The 14,995-nt window shown below is 51.5% G+C and overlaps 4 protein-coding genes across 4 annotated transcripts; 1 reads left to right on the forward strand and 3 right to left on the reverse strand.

Moving 5' to 3' along the window:
• Positions 1-1,480: 1,480 nt before the first annotated feature.
• Positions 1,481-3,283, reverse strand: COCMIDRAFT_24339 (uncharacterized protein; the record flags this gene model as incomplete). Its single annotated transcript, XM_007687473.1, has 1 exon — positions 1,481-3,283. The coding sequence occupies one exon, from the start codon at positions 3,281-3,283 to the stop codon at positions 1,481-1,483; it is 1,803 nt and encodes a 600-aa protein (XP_007685663.1).
• A 5,081-nt stretch (positions 3,284-8,364) lies between these two features.
• Positions 8,365-10,328, reverse strand: COCMIDRAFT_89134 (uncharacterized protein; the record flags this gene model as incomplete). Its single annotated transcript, XM_007687507.1, has 3 exons — positions 8,365-8,636; positions 8,713-9,990; positions 10,049-10,328. 3 exons carry the CDS (start codon positions 10,326-10,328, stop codon positions 8,365-8,367), a joined length of 1,830 nt encoding a protein of 609 aa, XP_007685697.1.
• An 872-nt stretch (positions 10,329-11,200) lies between these two features.
• COCMIDRAFT_3262 (uncharacterized protein) lies at positions 11,201-12,451 on the reverse strand (the record flags this gene model as incomplete). Its single annotated transcript, XM_007687456.1, has 1 exon — positions 11,201-12,451. One exon carries the CDS (start codon positions 12,449-12,451, stop codon positions 11,201-11,203), a length of 1,251 nt encoding a protein of 416 aa, XP_007685646.1.
• Positions 12,450-13,940, forward strand: COCMIDRAFT_34694 (uncharacterized protein; the record flags this gene model as incomplete). Its single annotated transcript, XM_007687481.1, has 4 exons — positions 12,450-12,452; positions 12,948-13,412; positions 13,459-13,587; positions 13,728-13,940. 4 exons carry the CDS (start codon positions 12,450-12,452, stop codon positions 13,938-13,940), a joined length of 810 nt encoding a protein of 269 aa, XP_007685671.1.
• Between the last annotated feature and the right edge of the window lie 1,055 nt (positions 13,941-14,995).

Genomic DNA, 14,995 nt, shown 5'->3' on the forward strand with positions numbered 1-14,995 from the left:
TCCTCTTCTCCCTGGTTGCCCTGTCAAGGTCTTTTGTGTGGGAGGTTCATATTACTCAGACGGAGAATTCCTCGACAAGATTTCTCCCCGCGACTGGCGCGGTTGAGGAAAACTCCCCGTCTCACGTCATTGCCCAGAACCTATACTTCGGTCACAGTTGACGTGTCACCAAAGTGCAGTAGAGCGGCTCACTTTCCGTTGCTTTTCACTGGAGTTGTATGTATATGAAGAGGAGATTGCAATCGACCTGCCCATGTACTTGTACGCGCGACATCGCGGCGACAACAATTCTGACAGGTACCCATCCCCAAGGTTTGGCAAACCCGAAGTCTCAAAGCTAGAATCCTAGTCCCATCGTATTGATCCTCACCTTGGGTTCAGCAAAGGTACACACTCGGACGTTCGGAATGCAGCCACCACCAGCGTCATAGGCCTTGCCTTGGCAAGAACCGTTGCTGCAACATGCAAGCAATGTGCCTGCGCAAGTCTGAATCTAAGTGAATTTCTATTTTGGGGACAAGCCGTTGGATTACGTATACAACGGAGCCCATTTTCGCGCATGTCGTATCGGACACCGGCGGATAGATTTCCGCAACTTCAACAATCCACCGCTCTGCGGAGTCGCGTGCACTTGCTAAGTACTAGCGCTTCTAGACTAAATTCCCAGCATCACCCCGACAGAGTCAGCAAATCAAACCATACTGTGCATACGTACTGATGGTCATACTGAGCGAAATCATTCCTTCGCTCTAGATCAGGTGTGGTTGGGATGGAGCGGGTGGCTTTGTGAGTTCTGCCGTGCTGATACGAGCGTGGACTATCGATTCTGCGGCACCATTGCCAGAACGAGCAAAGAGTGAAGGTTCGCAATGACAAGGTTACATTGTTTATCGATTTCTCTTTATTTGTTTTCTGCATAAGCCCGAACATGGGCAGCCGTTGTTCGGCGTCATCGGAAGCGCTGCGCATGCTTTGCCCAGTAACTTAATTTTTAGCGGGTGGCAAGAACATGATGTGATCGCACGACAAAAGCTGACAACTTTGTTAATATCAGCAATAGGTTGCTAGAGTGGATTAGCACATAATCCCCCAGCAATAAACAACGACATGGGCGAGAGACGCGTTAAAGGAGTGACTAAAGTTAGTTATTGATTTGATAGAGCTATTCTACGAAACAAAGTAAATTCAAGAAAATCAGACAAACAAAAACATCTCCAATCGTAAAGAACCGTTCTATACCATAATCTGAGAATATGTACAGTGAATCGTATTAGATTAAGAAACCGCGAGTACAAAGGAAATCAAAAATCACTAGGCGCTACTGCTAGGCAATATCGAAGAAGTAACTACTCTGCAATGCAAGAGCTACAAGGTCCCCCCCAATTGCTGTTGATAACACCTGTGCTGCCCTAGAATTGTTGCATGGCTTGAGAAGAGAAATCTTTTCGATCTTTCACACTACCATTTTTGACTCAGTAGCCTAGTTATCCTCGGTGGGGTAACCGCTGTAGCCGGTGTAGCCGTAGTCACCTCCAGGGGCAGGAGATGGCGATGCAGCTGGGTAGCCGGTTCCGGGATAAGGAGAAGGCGAGGCAGCCGGGTAGCCGTTACCTGGGTAAGGAGAAGGCGATGCAGCTGGGTAGCCGTTTCCGGGATAAGGAGAAGGCGAGGCAGCCGGGTAACTATTACCTGGGTAGGGAGAGGGTGAAACAGCAGGGTAGCCCTTTGCGGGGGATGGCGAGGCAGCAGGGTAGCTAGGAGAGCTCATGCTGCTCGATGGCACGTATCCCGTAGGGCGAGGTCCCTGAGAGGTGCTGCTTGGGATAGGGTAGTAGGGAGAAGACTGAGCGCCTGCAGGGTAAGATGGCTTAGGTCCGGCTGGGTAAGATTGCATGGGTCCAGCTGGGTAAGACGGCTTAGGTCCATTGGGATAAGGAACTGGTCCTGGAGTGTACTCATGTTCATAGGCCTCGGGGGTAACAGTCGTTGTTACAGTCTGGGTCTGAGTTACAGTTACTGTGACGGCTCCAGCAGGAGGGCAGTAAGGCGCAGGAGGCTGGTTCTGCTGAGACGACGGAGGCTGGTTCTGCTGAGGATAGACAGGCTGGTTAGGCTGGCTGGGCTGGCTCTGCTGAGGCGAAGGAGGTTGGTATTGCTGAGGATAGACAGGCTGGTTAGGCTGGCTAGGCTGGCTCTGCTGAGGCGAGGGAGGAGTTACAGCAGGGTACTGTGGGACACCCGAGGAGGGTGTTGGCTTCGGGCACTTGTCTCCGCATCCATAGATCGTGGAGGTTACGATGATAGGAGTGTATGATGCGGTGAGATAAGTGGAGTAAATAATCCCCGAATGCGACCCAGTACCAATAGAGGTAGAACATGGCACAAAGGTGGTCTTGGTGCTAGTATAAGTCGTGGTGATATCCTCAGGGTGAGTTGCCGTGGACGAAGATTGGACTGGGTAGCTTGAGGAGACTTTGCCAGTGGGGTAGGGAGGGTAGCTCGAGGCAGGATATCCAGGTTGGCTCGAGGCTGGGTAAGCCGGGTAGCTCGAGGCTGGGTAAGCCGGGTAGCTAGAAGCTGGGTAGGCTGGGTAGCTCGAGGCTGGGTAGACTGGGACACTCGAGCCTGGGGTTGAGATAGCACCAGCTGGAGTGCTTGGGGTGCCTGAAGCAGGAGTTGAGACAGCGCCAACTGGAGTGCTCGATTCCTCCTCGCAGTCGATAGTGCTTGATGAGACCACTGAGGTGCTTGAAGCGGGAGTTGAAACAGCGCCAGCCGGAGTGCTTGGGCTACTCTTAGCTGGGTAGCTTGAGGCAGGATAGGCAGGGTAGCTTGAAGCTGGGTAGGCTGGGTAGCTAGAAGCTGGGTAGGCTGGGGTTGAGATAGCACCAGCTGGAGTGCTTGGGGTGCCTGAAGCAGGAGTTGAGATAGCGCCAGCTGGAGTACTTGGGCTGCTCTTAGCTGGATAGCTTGAGGCAGGATAGGCAGGGTAGCTTGAGGCAGGATAGGCAGGGTAGCTCTCAGCAGGATAAGCAGGGAAGCTTGAGGCTGGGTAGACTGGGGCACTCGAGCCTGGGGTCGAGACAGCGGCAGCTGGAGTGCTGGGCGTAGGCGTGGGCGTGGGCGTAGTCTCTTCATCACATGGAGTAGATGTGGGATAGGGCGGTGGCGGCGAGGCAGGGTAAGAGGGAATGCTGCCGTAGCCAGATGGGAGTGCCTCGTAGTACTGCGGGGCCGCCATCGTTGAGCCGACAATGGCGGCAGCAACAAGAGAGTAACGCATCTTGGCTGGTTTGGTGTGTCTACTACTTGGTGATTGTTGTGTGGGCTTTGAGGATTGAAAAATTAAGTATTAAAGAGTTTCTAGAGATGATCACTAAAGCGAGTGTCAGTCTGGAAAGACGATTAAAGCGAAGGTGAGCGATAGTGGTGAGGTATCATAGCAGAGATGGGAGGAAAGTTATATACCATAACTCCTCTGTGCATGGTTAAGGGCTGACGCCGGAACGGTAGTATTCGCTCCTCCCACGTGAGCTGGCAGCTGCCATGCTCCGCACGCGAGCCATGAAGCTGGAATACGACAGTCGATAGTGTGGACATCCGAAAGAGTAACGTCAGCAACAAGGTTGCATGGTTGAGCATACAGCCCTACCGCTCGACGATGATGAAGCTAACGGCATTGGCAACGGCGGAAGTCTATTTTAATATCGCGCTAGTCCGTTTTAGGTGCGTATATTCGGCCGACGCATGGCTGCAGGTGCCGTCAGAACCCAAACCCAACCATGTCACCCAATCCAGCTCAAGGGGCAACGCTCATGCTATAGGATTCGCCAACGACCAGAGCATGATGAGTAAGACCACGCCAAGTTCCTGACGATCCACCGTGCTTATCCACTTGGTTACTCCACTGGGCCGGAACACCATTCTCCCTTTGGCTGTGCTATCCCAAATCCGGCACTTGATAGCGTCTGAGTCTCGGTGGGCTTGCGTTAAGCTTCTTTGACATGTCCTAGTCGACAAGTTTTTGTCCGTTGTGCGCGACACCGCAATGCTTACCTGCAGTTACGAGAACTCATCCTAAGGAGACTGGGAAATTTGCACAGAAAAACGAGCAAGGAGCCGCTGTCAGGAATATCTAGCTATGACATTCACACAACCACGGGTACACGTCGACATGTCACCCTCGGGTGCATGCACTGTAGCTTTGATCACCACAGCCTTACATGGAGATCAGTCAAAGCGCTACAATCACAGGGTTCGATGCCTTTCTATGCAGCTACAAGGGCCATATGCGCTACAATGAAGTTTGGGCGAGACCCATAACCTGGTTAGCAGACCTACCCAATTTGCTCCTCGTATTGAACACCGATCATCCAATAGGACGAGCAGTGGTAAAAATACACTGGAGATACACGAAGCCTCAATCTAACAGCCCACCAGCCACCGACATCAGCATCAACATCAGCATCAAGGCTGGGGAACGCAAACCTGCTCTTTTTGCTCCCCCAATAATCTGCATGATGCTTGTCGTCTTTAAGCTTATTGCTAAGGATTGAAAGGGGATAGTGATCGCATGCACGGCAGGCTCGTTCCAAAGAGCGCATGCCTGCGAAGTCCAGAAGGAGCATGTGTTTCCGCTCAATAAGAGCTGTTGTAAACACTGTGATAGAAGATAACAGCGTTCCTGAACCTTGAGAACTGGTTGAAGTTCAAGATGCATCGATCGACTATCTGTGGTCATCACTACATTTCCACTGGTATTCATCTGGGAACTTACCGCACATATGGGTCCTCACCGGGGCTTCTCTAGACGCATCACTGTATTTCCTAAACTTTATTGTGTGGCGCTGCAAAAACTGTTATGCCAATTCTTTCTTTCATGCAGAAGTGGATACTTCCACAGTGACATTCACATCTCACGCGTCACATGACACTGGGTAAGGGTGCTCGATTCTGTAGTGCATTAAAACATTGTCTCGACTGTACCGTAGAGACATACTACAATTTCCTGGCTGCATTCGTAATCCACCCAACATAAAAACCCCAAGCGTATGTATTCAGGGGATACGCGCGCATTGGGCATAGCTGACGTCAGCCGATCACGAATAACGAGCCGACGAACAACACCTCAAATATGATGCGCGAACAATTTTGGCACAACATTCTTTTCGAGAGACAGAAGCGGCTGACATCAATATTGTTGCGTCATAGTGTGAATGGCATGATTGGCTCTCGACCATTATGAGAGCATGTAAGTACACAAATACATAGTACCTGCTGGCCACGCACTTAATAGCACCGAAGGGTCCAGAGCGGGTATCCTCCCGGGATAGTACCTCTCGCTCGTGCTACGAGGTACATCTTGCGCCGAGACTGATCTGCTCGGGCTATTTCTGTACGCTCAGATGTCCGAAGCACATCGGGGTAACTGCACGGCAACACAAACATGTACACATGTGTACAAGATAGGAGATAAGATGACAGTTCTGGATCTTTATGCCACGGCCTGCACAATGGGCTTTGCTCACTTACCCTGTCAAAGTTTGACAAACGGGCCGAGCCCGTGTGCTTTTCCACCCTATTATTGCACTTACCACCGGCAGTCAGTCTGGTAGCGAACCACACAGGCCTCAACAATTCGGCCAAAAGAGAAGTTTCTTTTTTTGGGGTCCAGCCACGCAATTCTTTTGGTTTGATTGCGCTATGAAGTATGGTGAATTCCGCTATGCGTGATGCAACTTTGGAAAGGAGGCTAGCAAGACCCGTCATTGCAAGATGATTCACTGTTCAGTTTCGTATCGATGCTTGATTGCTTTGAAGCCGTCGAACTTTAGTTCTATCCACTCTACACAGGAACAAGACGTTCTCTGTCTTCGATAAGGGAGTAACTAACCTCTAGGACGACACCCGCGTAGGTCTTGTGCGACTGCGCATGTTACACCCACCCGTCGATATAATTACAAATACGTTCCACCTTCGTCTCAAATACCAACCTCAAATTCATTACCGAACTCGAGGCATCAGAATCTAGTAAACATGCGCCAAATCCCTGGTCCACCACCCTACACAATGGCACCACTGCGTGTGTAGGCCTTGTATCGCAATTTAGAATATGTAAATTCGAATACGACCAACCTCCCTTCAAACACAGCCAGCGCATCGCAGGAGCACCATCGTCGTCCCAATACCGTTAGGGCCGGAGAAAACTTTCCACCTCTAGCAATACACAGCGCTGGATGAGGTGATATATGTGACTTCGCATTAGTAAATATCGATTCCAAGCCAGTCTGCTACGTCATGAAAAGCTGGAGAGCTCATTGCGAAGTGGCCCTGGTGGCTGAACACCTCCACACTGCTCACAGCCTATGAAACAGAAGACACAGTCATATGCAAAGACGGCGTTGCTACTGGTTAGAGCATGGTACACCATTACCTCGCTGGTACTACTTCAACGCGGACGTTCAATAAAGGGTGGGTCTGAGCCTCGTACGCTAGAGTTACTAAGCAGCCAAGGCCTATGTATCGTTCAAGTAAATACAAAAAGGCTCGTGTCGTAGACGCAGTGGAGACTCTGACCGGTTTTTCCATGGCAGCTGTGAAATATGGGGGAGTGACGTGGGCGGCTGAGCTGCGTCGTGTAGCGCCATATTTAGTATTGAGTGGCTTTTTCAGGGCGCGCCCAACAATTATGCTATTCTCCACTTTGTTCGTACGGAATGGCTGGTTAAGAGCCGTTTATCCGGTGCGATGTTGTGCGTTGGCGTCGATGGAGTAGAGTTTGGAAGATGGGCTTGCATGTGGGTGCTCTATATCTACGATGCAAAGGTCCAAGACAAGGCATTTCTTGCCCTCGTTGAAAAGCAATGATACATTGGGACTAAGTGAACAAGAAATTTGCGAGGTGAGATAAACGCCACGCAAATCGTGTCACGCTGTAGTATCCGGGCTTAGTAGCATTTTCGTTTAGTAAATCAGCAGCGATAACATCGTCCACAGCATCAAGAATAGACTAAGCAGTAGATCTTTGAACCAACAACTCAAAGTCTCTTTCCTTCTCAACGAGAAACAGCTTATCGTGTGGTTCATAACGCGTATTGTGATTCTTATCTGAACCTGCACACCTATCGTCGCGGTAATCATCAAGAAACAACGTGTCATCCAGATACAATTCTCCAACGCCACCATCAGTCATAACAGCCGCAGAGCCAACACCCACACCTGCAGGATGCTCGACATCAGACGCAAATGACGCACTGCCCGCGAAAAAAGAAACTCTGTGTTCACATTCAAATACAAATAATCCCCTTGATCGTATTTCAGTGAACGCATGTCAACTAGTGCTATCGCATCGCCATCTCTACTTTACTACACGGAAATTTTTGAGATTCAAATCCATGATTTACAGTACAACCGCACATGGAACCCCATCCACCAATAAGGCATAAAGACTGCCCTTGAAACTCCCATCATCAAACAAAAAACCGCACCCACACTTCACTATATTTCACGCTCTTAGTTAAATAACGGAATTATCAACCCTTAACCCGCAAACCCCATAATCCCCCCCTATATTCATCAAACGAATCAAAAAAAGATTTCACATATCTCACTCCTCCCTCTCCTCCACCCTAATCCTTCTCTTTACTTAATCTAAACCATATACACCACCCTACTTATCCCTATTTGTACCTCCTACTACCTAATATCCTATCCCCCGCCATTTCCTATAAACCTTCACATCTAAGATACACATAAGAATTCCCAGCAAAACAAAGGTTCGCGGAGGGAGATACGACGGAACGGAAGGCAGGGAATGGAGTGAGAATAGATATAGGATTGAGAAATGTAATGAAATGGATTTGAAATGAGGGTTGGAGCATGGTGGCAACGAGGGGGGGGGGAGGTAAAAGAGGAATAAAGTAGGAGAGGAGAGGAGAGGAGAGGAAAGGAAAGGAAAGGAAAAAACCCTAATTTATAGACAGATATTCTAGATGATAAGGGTTTTTATAAGGAGGAGAGAGAAAAAAAGGGGGAAAGATTTTACGTGGATAATGAAGGGTTAGAGTAGGACAATGAAGGGGGAGGGGGGAAGGAAGTAACTTACTACGAATATAATCCAATTTTTTTTCCTGTTTGAAAAGAGAAACAAGTTTACATGATGTAAAATTTATCAAAGACATAATGCTTGATTATGTCTCATTAAGTGCACAGCGATTGATTTTTTTTCTCCAGCGTAACACCTACAAGCGAAAGAAGATAAAGAAGAAAGGGGGGGGGGGGAAGAAAAAGAGAGAAGAAAGAATAATCTCTTTCATCCACTGAGGTGATGTGACTTTCTACGTGACTATCTACACACACGCAACTCTACCACTCAGCCACCTCCCCAACGCCCGGCTTGCCCGCGCGAACAACCTTATCGCAATTCAAAAGACACAACGGATCAAACGCCTTCTTAAGCTGCCTCATTGCATCCACCGTCTCCTGCCCCAACTCATGCGGCAGATAATCGCGTTTGACAATACCTACACCGTGCTCGCCCGTCGCGGTACCCTCAAGCTCAATAGCGCGCTTCACCATTTCGTGCACGAGATGCGAAGCTTTGTCAAAGTCGCGCGTGCGGTCGTATAGGATGATTGCTTTTTTTTTACACAAAAGCGTTAGCAAGAGAAGAAGGAGAAGGAGAAGAAGAAGGTGGAAAGGAAGAAAACTTACAGTGAAAATTTCCATCACCAACATGACCGACGATACTAGCCAACAACCCGCTTTCCTTGATTTTCTGCTTGGATTCTTCGATGATTTGCGGGAGTTTGGAAATAGGGACTGCGACATCGGTGGTCCAGACGGCGATGTTGGGGTCACCTTGGCCCTTTGCCATGACGCTCCATAAGGCTTCCTTTCTAGCCTGCCAGAGATCCTCTTTCTCTTGCTCCGATTTAGCAAACTCGAAGCTTACAGAACCAGACTTCTTGGCGAGGGCTTGGACCTGGGTGATTTGTTCTTTGACGGCGTTTTGGGTGCCTGCGAACTTGAAGAAGAGGGTAGGTGCGTTTTTCCATGTCTTTGCGGTTTGTCCCGCGTCGTTGATGCATTGCATTTGGACTTCATCTAGGATCTCAATGGCTGCGATGGGGACGGATGCGCCGACGACTTGGAAGACACATTCTGCTGCGGCGCGGATGGAGGGGAAGGCACATACGGCTACGCTAGTGTGCTGGGGCTTGGGAATGATTTTCAGAGTAGCTTCTGTGACTAGGCCCAAGGTACCCTCGCTTCCAATAAACATGCGCGTAAGATCATAGCCTGCAGATGATTTTCGTGGCCGTTGCCGGGTCTTGATGATGGTTCCATCGGCCAACACAACAGTGAGCGACACGACCCAATCTTTCATTGTGCCATATCGGTACGCGTTGGTGCCTGAGCAACCTGTGCCAACCATACCACCAATCATTGCACCTGGACCTGGGTCGGGTGGGAAGAACAAGCCATCTTTGGCGAGCTCCTCGTTGAGGTACTCCCATCCGACAGCGGGCTGAACAACCACATCCAGATCTTCCTTGTGTAGGTTTATAATCTTATCCATACGACTGAAATCGATGCAAATCCCACCTTTTGTGGCGGCAAAATGCCCTTCCAGACTTGTTCCTCCGCTGTATGGTGTGACGGGAATTTTGCGCTCGTGGCAGACCTTCATGATGGCACTGACTTCCTGAGTGTTTCCTGGCTTCACAACGCAAAATGGTACGTCGCCTGGCGAGGAGGGATGCGAAGACCACGATGAACCGCTGTGTGATTCCAGGTCATGTCTGTCTAGTGTGATGTTTTCCTTTCCTACAATATCGCGGAAGTCGGTCCAGGCGGCCTCCATGTTCGCCTCTGAGATATTGTGCTTGGGAGGAACAAATGTCTCGAGTGGCGCGGTAGAGCTCGTGTCTGGTTTGGGCGGTATCAATTGGCCGTAGTAATAGCCTATACTCGCGGTAAGGAGACATGCTGTTTTTTTCCAAGTCAGTTCAGTCCAGTGTCCAAAAAAAATACAATGGCTAGATACCGAAGACGGTCGCAAAGAATTGACCTCGTGCTGTTCTTTGCTGCAACGACTGAATCCTGATTTGCTCGGCCTTTTCCTTTTGCACACGCTCGTAGATGCTCTCATTTAGTTGGAGGTAGAAAGGCCTTTCTTCATCCTTTCCCAATTTCTTGTCGTCGCTCGCCCATCGTCTTTGCGCCATTGCGCCCACACGCGCGCTTGCTCCGCATTGCCTCCATATCGCATTCGGACGCGCACTTCTCAGTGCAATTGAGCTACGCGGCAGGCTTCGTAGAGGCATTGCGGTTATGAAGAAAGTGGTTTCATGTCGGGGCTGTCGGGGAAACGGGTGCGGGGAACGCGATGGCGAGTCTCAAGCGTCGGATGATGACAGCGGTGCCAAGACAAGCTTAAGTCCGCCTCCGATACTGCAGATCCCTGTTCATGCAGGCAGCCTGTCACCATAACCGATGATCTCACCCATGTCGACGCGGAGAAGCTGATGCATGTTTTGTTTTGCATGGTACTTTGTTTTGATTGGAGTGCGCAAACGTCACGGTGCATCTTCCAGCTTGAAGCATGTGCACTGTTCATTGTTGCTTGCAGAAGAGACAAAACAGATGGAGAGCAAACATAATGCAATTGCGAGCTCAATGACCGAAGCCAGAGCGAGTTATCCAAACTAGAAACAAATAAACAACCAAACTCCAAACTTAATCTAACCTGCCGTGCCGCCAGGCATGCAGTGATTCAACGAGTGCTTGTCAAAGCTTCCAACGCCCAGTGTAGGATAAAAATATGCAAAAATGAGGAGGTGGTTCCTTTGGAGCCAGACCTTGCCAATGCGCCTGCCAAAAGAATGAGTCCCTAACAATGCCCGCGAGATATGCAGCATAGGTTTTGGTGGGGGCATATGTCGTCAAAGGCCGTAATCGTTACGCCGTGCTAAAGAAGGAAAAAATGTAAAAAAAAAAAATGTATAACTGAAGATGGGGTATAAAAAAAGCAAAGTGCACACACGTGCGATTTTCAGGGTGCCGTCGGTGACCGTGTACACTGAGGTGATAGAGTGTCGGTGAGTAGGCGCTGCCAGGTGGAGGCCCACACTGTAAGGCAACGCTAGCTGCATATATGCGTGGCACTGCATGCAAGTAGACGACCTGGAACAAGCACCTATTTGCCCGATAGGCGAAGCAGCCTCGTTTTGAGCCAGGTAACAAATCTGAGCCATCTTCCCTTGATAGCACGGCTCTTGCTGACCTTTGGTACTGCGCTCATGGCTGCCTTTTCCGGGTCGACGGTAGTTACGAGCTTGGGCAACGAGTGGGAATGGGCCTGTCGGTGATCAGAGTATTGACGCCCGCCTATCGAGGGTCGGCCGCCAACAGAGGGCCTAGGTGTCTTTTCGCTTTCGTCGGACGTGGTGCGCGTGCGGTTCATTTCGTTGCGGTCTAGAGTCTCGGACTTGCGTCGCTGCAAGTCTTCTTTCTTAAGCTGCTTCCGGTAGTCGCGTTCCTGCTGCTTGTGTGCATCCTTTTCGTATTTTAGCTCCTTGGCTCGTTGCTCTTGCTCAAACTTTTGTCGTGCAGCACGGATGGATGCAGCTCTTGATGCAGGATCCACAGGCGAGTCGCGACCGCCACGTATGAAGCGGTAAGCCTGGTCAAACGAGGTGCGGGAGCTGGGTGATGTGGTGGTGTCGATGGATTTGAGCGTGTCACCCCGTGCCCTTGGCGGGCCGGTGGGGGAAGTGAGCGAGGCCGTGGATTGCGAGTATGTGGCAGCAAGGCGAGTGGATGAGTTGTTGGTGTGGAGGCGAAGGGATGTTCCTTGTGCCGAGGACATGGATCCAGATCGACGTGTGGGATCATACGAATTCTGTTTCAAACGAACTTCGTCGTCAGACATGATATCATCGCCCTCAAGCTCGCTTCCTAGGATAGACGAGGGCGATGAGCCTGCTATTGGCGGTGAGAAGAGTTGGGGTGTTTGGCGAATGGAAGGTAAAGGAGTCGGCCGGGGGCCTGAGGACGCCGAGTACTGTGATTGATTGGAGGTGGAACGGCTGTGTCGGTTGCGAGGGTTGACGGGCGTGAAGTTGACTTCTGATATGGAACGCGAGTAGGCACCGTACTCTAGTATGCCCAGCCCCGTCAAGTCGTTTTCAGCAGCAGGTCGCGAGAGATCCAGACCGCTGGTTTCCTTGGAAGAGAGCTTGCGCAGGTAAGGCTTGATCTTGAGTGGATGGGCAGAAGTAGCGGCAGGCATAGGACGTTGAGGTTCGATCCAGGACTCTTCGTAGACCTTTGGTGTGTTTGAGCGGTCAAAGGTGAAGGCCCCATAGTCGGCGACGGGACTAAGGGAGCTGGGCGCGGCCGAGGCCGAATGGCCGCGTTTGTGCAGACGCGCATGCCTGGCGGACATGGTTGGCGAGGGACACTGAGAGAGTGTGTGTGTGTGTGTGAGAGAGAGAGGCGGTCGCGGGTGTTATCGAAGCATGTCAGTGTAGGCGGGTTATAGGGTGTTTGGGGTTATGAGCAGCAGCAGCAGTAGGCAGGGAGCAGTTAAAGGGTGTGGCATCACCAGGCCAAGTTGGAAGACAAAAGCGTTCCGAATGGTTCCGCAGCGGGCAGGAAGGGAAGAGGGTTATGGATGAGTGACGAAACGACTGTGTCGGGCCCGGGATGGGAGAGCGGGAAGGGTGGGAATGAATCCGGGGCAATTCCAAGGTAGTAGCAGTCGCAGACGCGGGTCGATGGCGCATTCACCCAGGCAAGCTGGATGGTTTGCCAGGCCGTTAGATGTCTCCTGGCTGGCAGGCCCGCTGGGGTGCTGGACTGCCTCGAGCGCTGCCTCGGCCCCGAGCGCCTTGTGCTAGCAATGCTATGGGATGGATGTGGAATGCAGAAGGGTGCTTGAGCCCACTCAGTCCGGGACGCGGCTAGGCCACAAGCAACGGGGATCGATGATGGTGCCGCCAGTGGTGAGATCGACCATCACCACTCACCACGCGCGCCGTCATGGGGGGCGTCCGGTGCTTAAATGCAATGCGCGGGACGGGTACAATACAAGGTCAGAGTGGCGCTGGCTGTGGGATGCAACAAGCAGGCCGGCTGGAGCGGAGTCGCCGTTCGATAAGCCGCAAAGATACAGTCACCCTCACGACGACGGCCAGTGGCTGTGGCCTCCATCCTCACCGCTCGCACTCGCGCCAGAGAGTACCAATGCTGCTGGTACGCGCCGCCCGCCTCCTCTTTTGCCCCCTCTTCCCCCCTCGGCCGCGACGCCTGCCCAGCTCCCCAGCTTCCCAGCCTGCGCAGCTGCGTGGCACAGCATCGTCAACACCAGGGCCGGCAGGGAAGACGCCTCGCTGGGCTGCGCAGTGGTGCTGAACCGCGCGTAATCATGAGACGTCAGGTGCCCAGCTGTAGATACAATACGCCCCATTGCCTCGTATGCATCGCCTAGACGCCGCGACTTGGCCTGATGCCGATGCTCCCACCCGACTCGCCATCCACCCCATCACCCCATCACCCCTCGGACATGAAGCCTTCCGCAGCGTGGGCAGGGTGCTGAGAAGCGGATTCATCAGCTCTGTGTGTTATCTCTGCGGCGCATGATCTCGACTTACCCCGCCATTTCCACCCAAGGCCGACCCTCACCCTGTCCAAGCCACCCTCGCACTCAACTCTTCTAGTAGTATACCGTACCACACCATGTCTCCCGCCGGCATCCTCAACAAAACCCGTCCCCACGCGGAGAGGGGCTTCTTCCTTGCCGAGCACACGGCACACCGAGTCAAGCCTGTCCGGTCCACTACTGTGCACACCCTACTCTACAACCAGCCGATGCAGACAGACCAGGTTGCAATCGCCCTCACGTGTGCGCCATCAATCCGCCGTCTACGTCCTGAAACACGCTTCTCGATACCCCACGCTGCCTCTTGTCCCAATCAATACCGCGCCTCTTAACCACTGCCACTGCGGCAGAGAACCACTTCTGACGCGTCTGGACCAGGACCACCGCCCGGTGAGACAGTACCCCGCAGCACATGTCTACGGAAGCCGAACACATTTTGTCGCTGCGCCAACTATTGCCTCTGCACACAATGAGGCTCTCTGCCCGCTGGTCTAGACTTGAGTAGGTTTCTCATTGATTACCCACCCCACGGCACATGTACATACTCAAGTAGATATAGCCATATCTTGCCGCGGACATTACATGGCCTGAAACTCCGCAATAACATATGCTAGTAGCTCCTCTGCAACTAACGAGCTGTTTGAAGAATTGAGTAGTGCAGATAAGCAAGTGTAGTGTGAGTATAGCCTCTGAAACGGAGATGGCGCTTCCCTTAGTATGAAAACACAGTACCGGCTGAGCGGCAACTTGTAGATCGTTGCGGCCTCTAGTTCACCTTGGGGATTGGGATTCTGAAAGCTGGTATTCTGTGGCTCTCATGCCTTGCGGCCAACACGTGACATTATTCGCAAGTATTCGCCATCATTTGTTCGCACAGTGAGGGGTCCTTCTAAAGCAACCATGACCTGTGCCAGGGCATACCATGAAAAAAAAACGGGGCCTGAATGACGACACCAACAAGACCCCCGGTGCTGTTGAGTTTGAACGTGTGCTGAACGCATCACTATGATACCTGCAGTGGGCCAGTGTAGGTAGATACAAGGATCAAGACATCGTTCTGACCGGATGACGCCATAATGACTAGCAAAACATGATGCATCTTTTTTGGAACACCCATCGCCCTAGTTGAGTCTGTCAACGAACTCTATATCGCGCTGAGCTGAAGAACAACGTAAAGACGTCTCCAAGAGCTGCGTTGAAACTCTTGTTATAATAATAGCATCAAAGCATAAGCTGACCCCGCTGCGCATGTCGGGGCTGGAGAAAGGTGGCGATGTCTGCAGTACGATTTAGCCTTGATTAAAAACACTGCTCAACCGATTTTGCAGA

The sequence above is a fragment of the Bipolaris oryzae genome, assembly GCF_000523455.1.
Source record: "Bipolaris oryzae ATCC 44560 unplaced genomic scaffold scaffold_30, whole genome shotgun sequence".
Taxonomy (NCBI): Eukaryota; Fungi; Ascomycota; class Dothideomycetes; order Pleosporales; family Pleosporaceae; genus Bipolaris; species Bipolaris oryzae.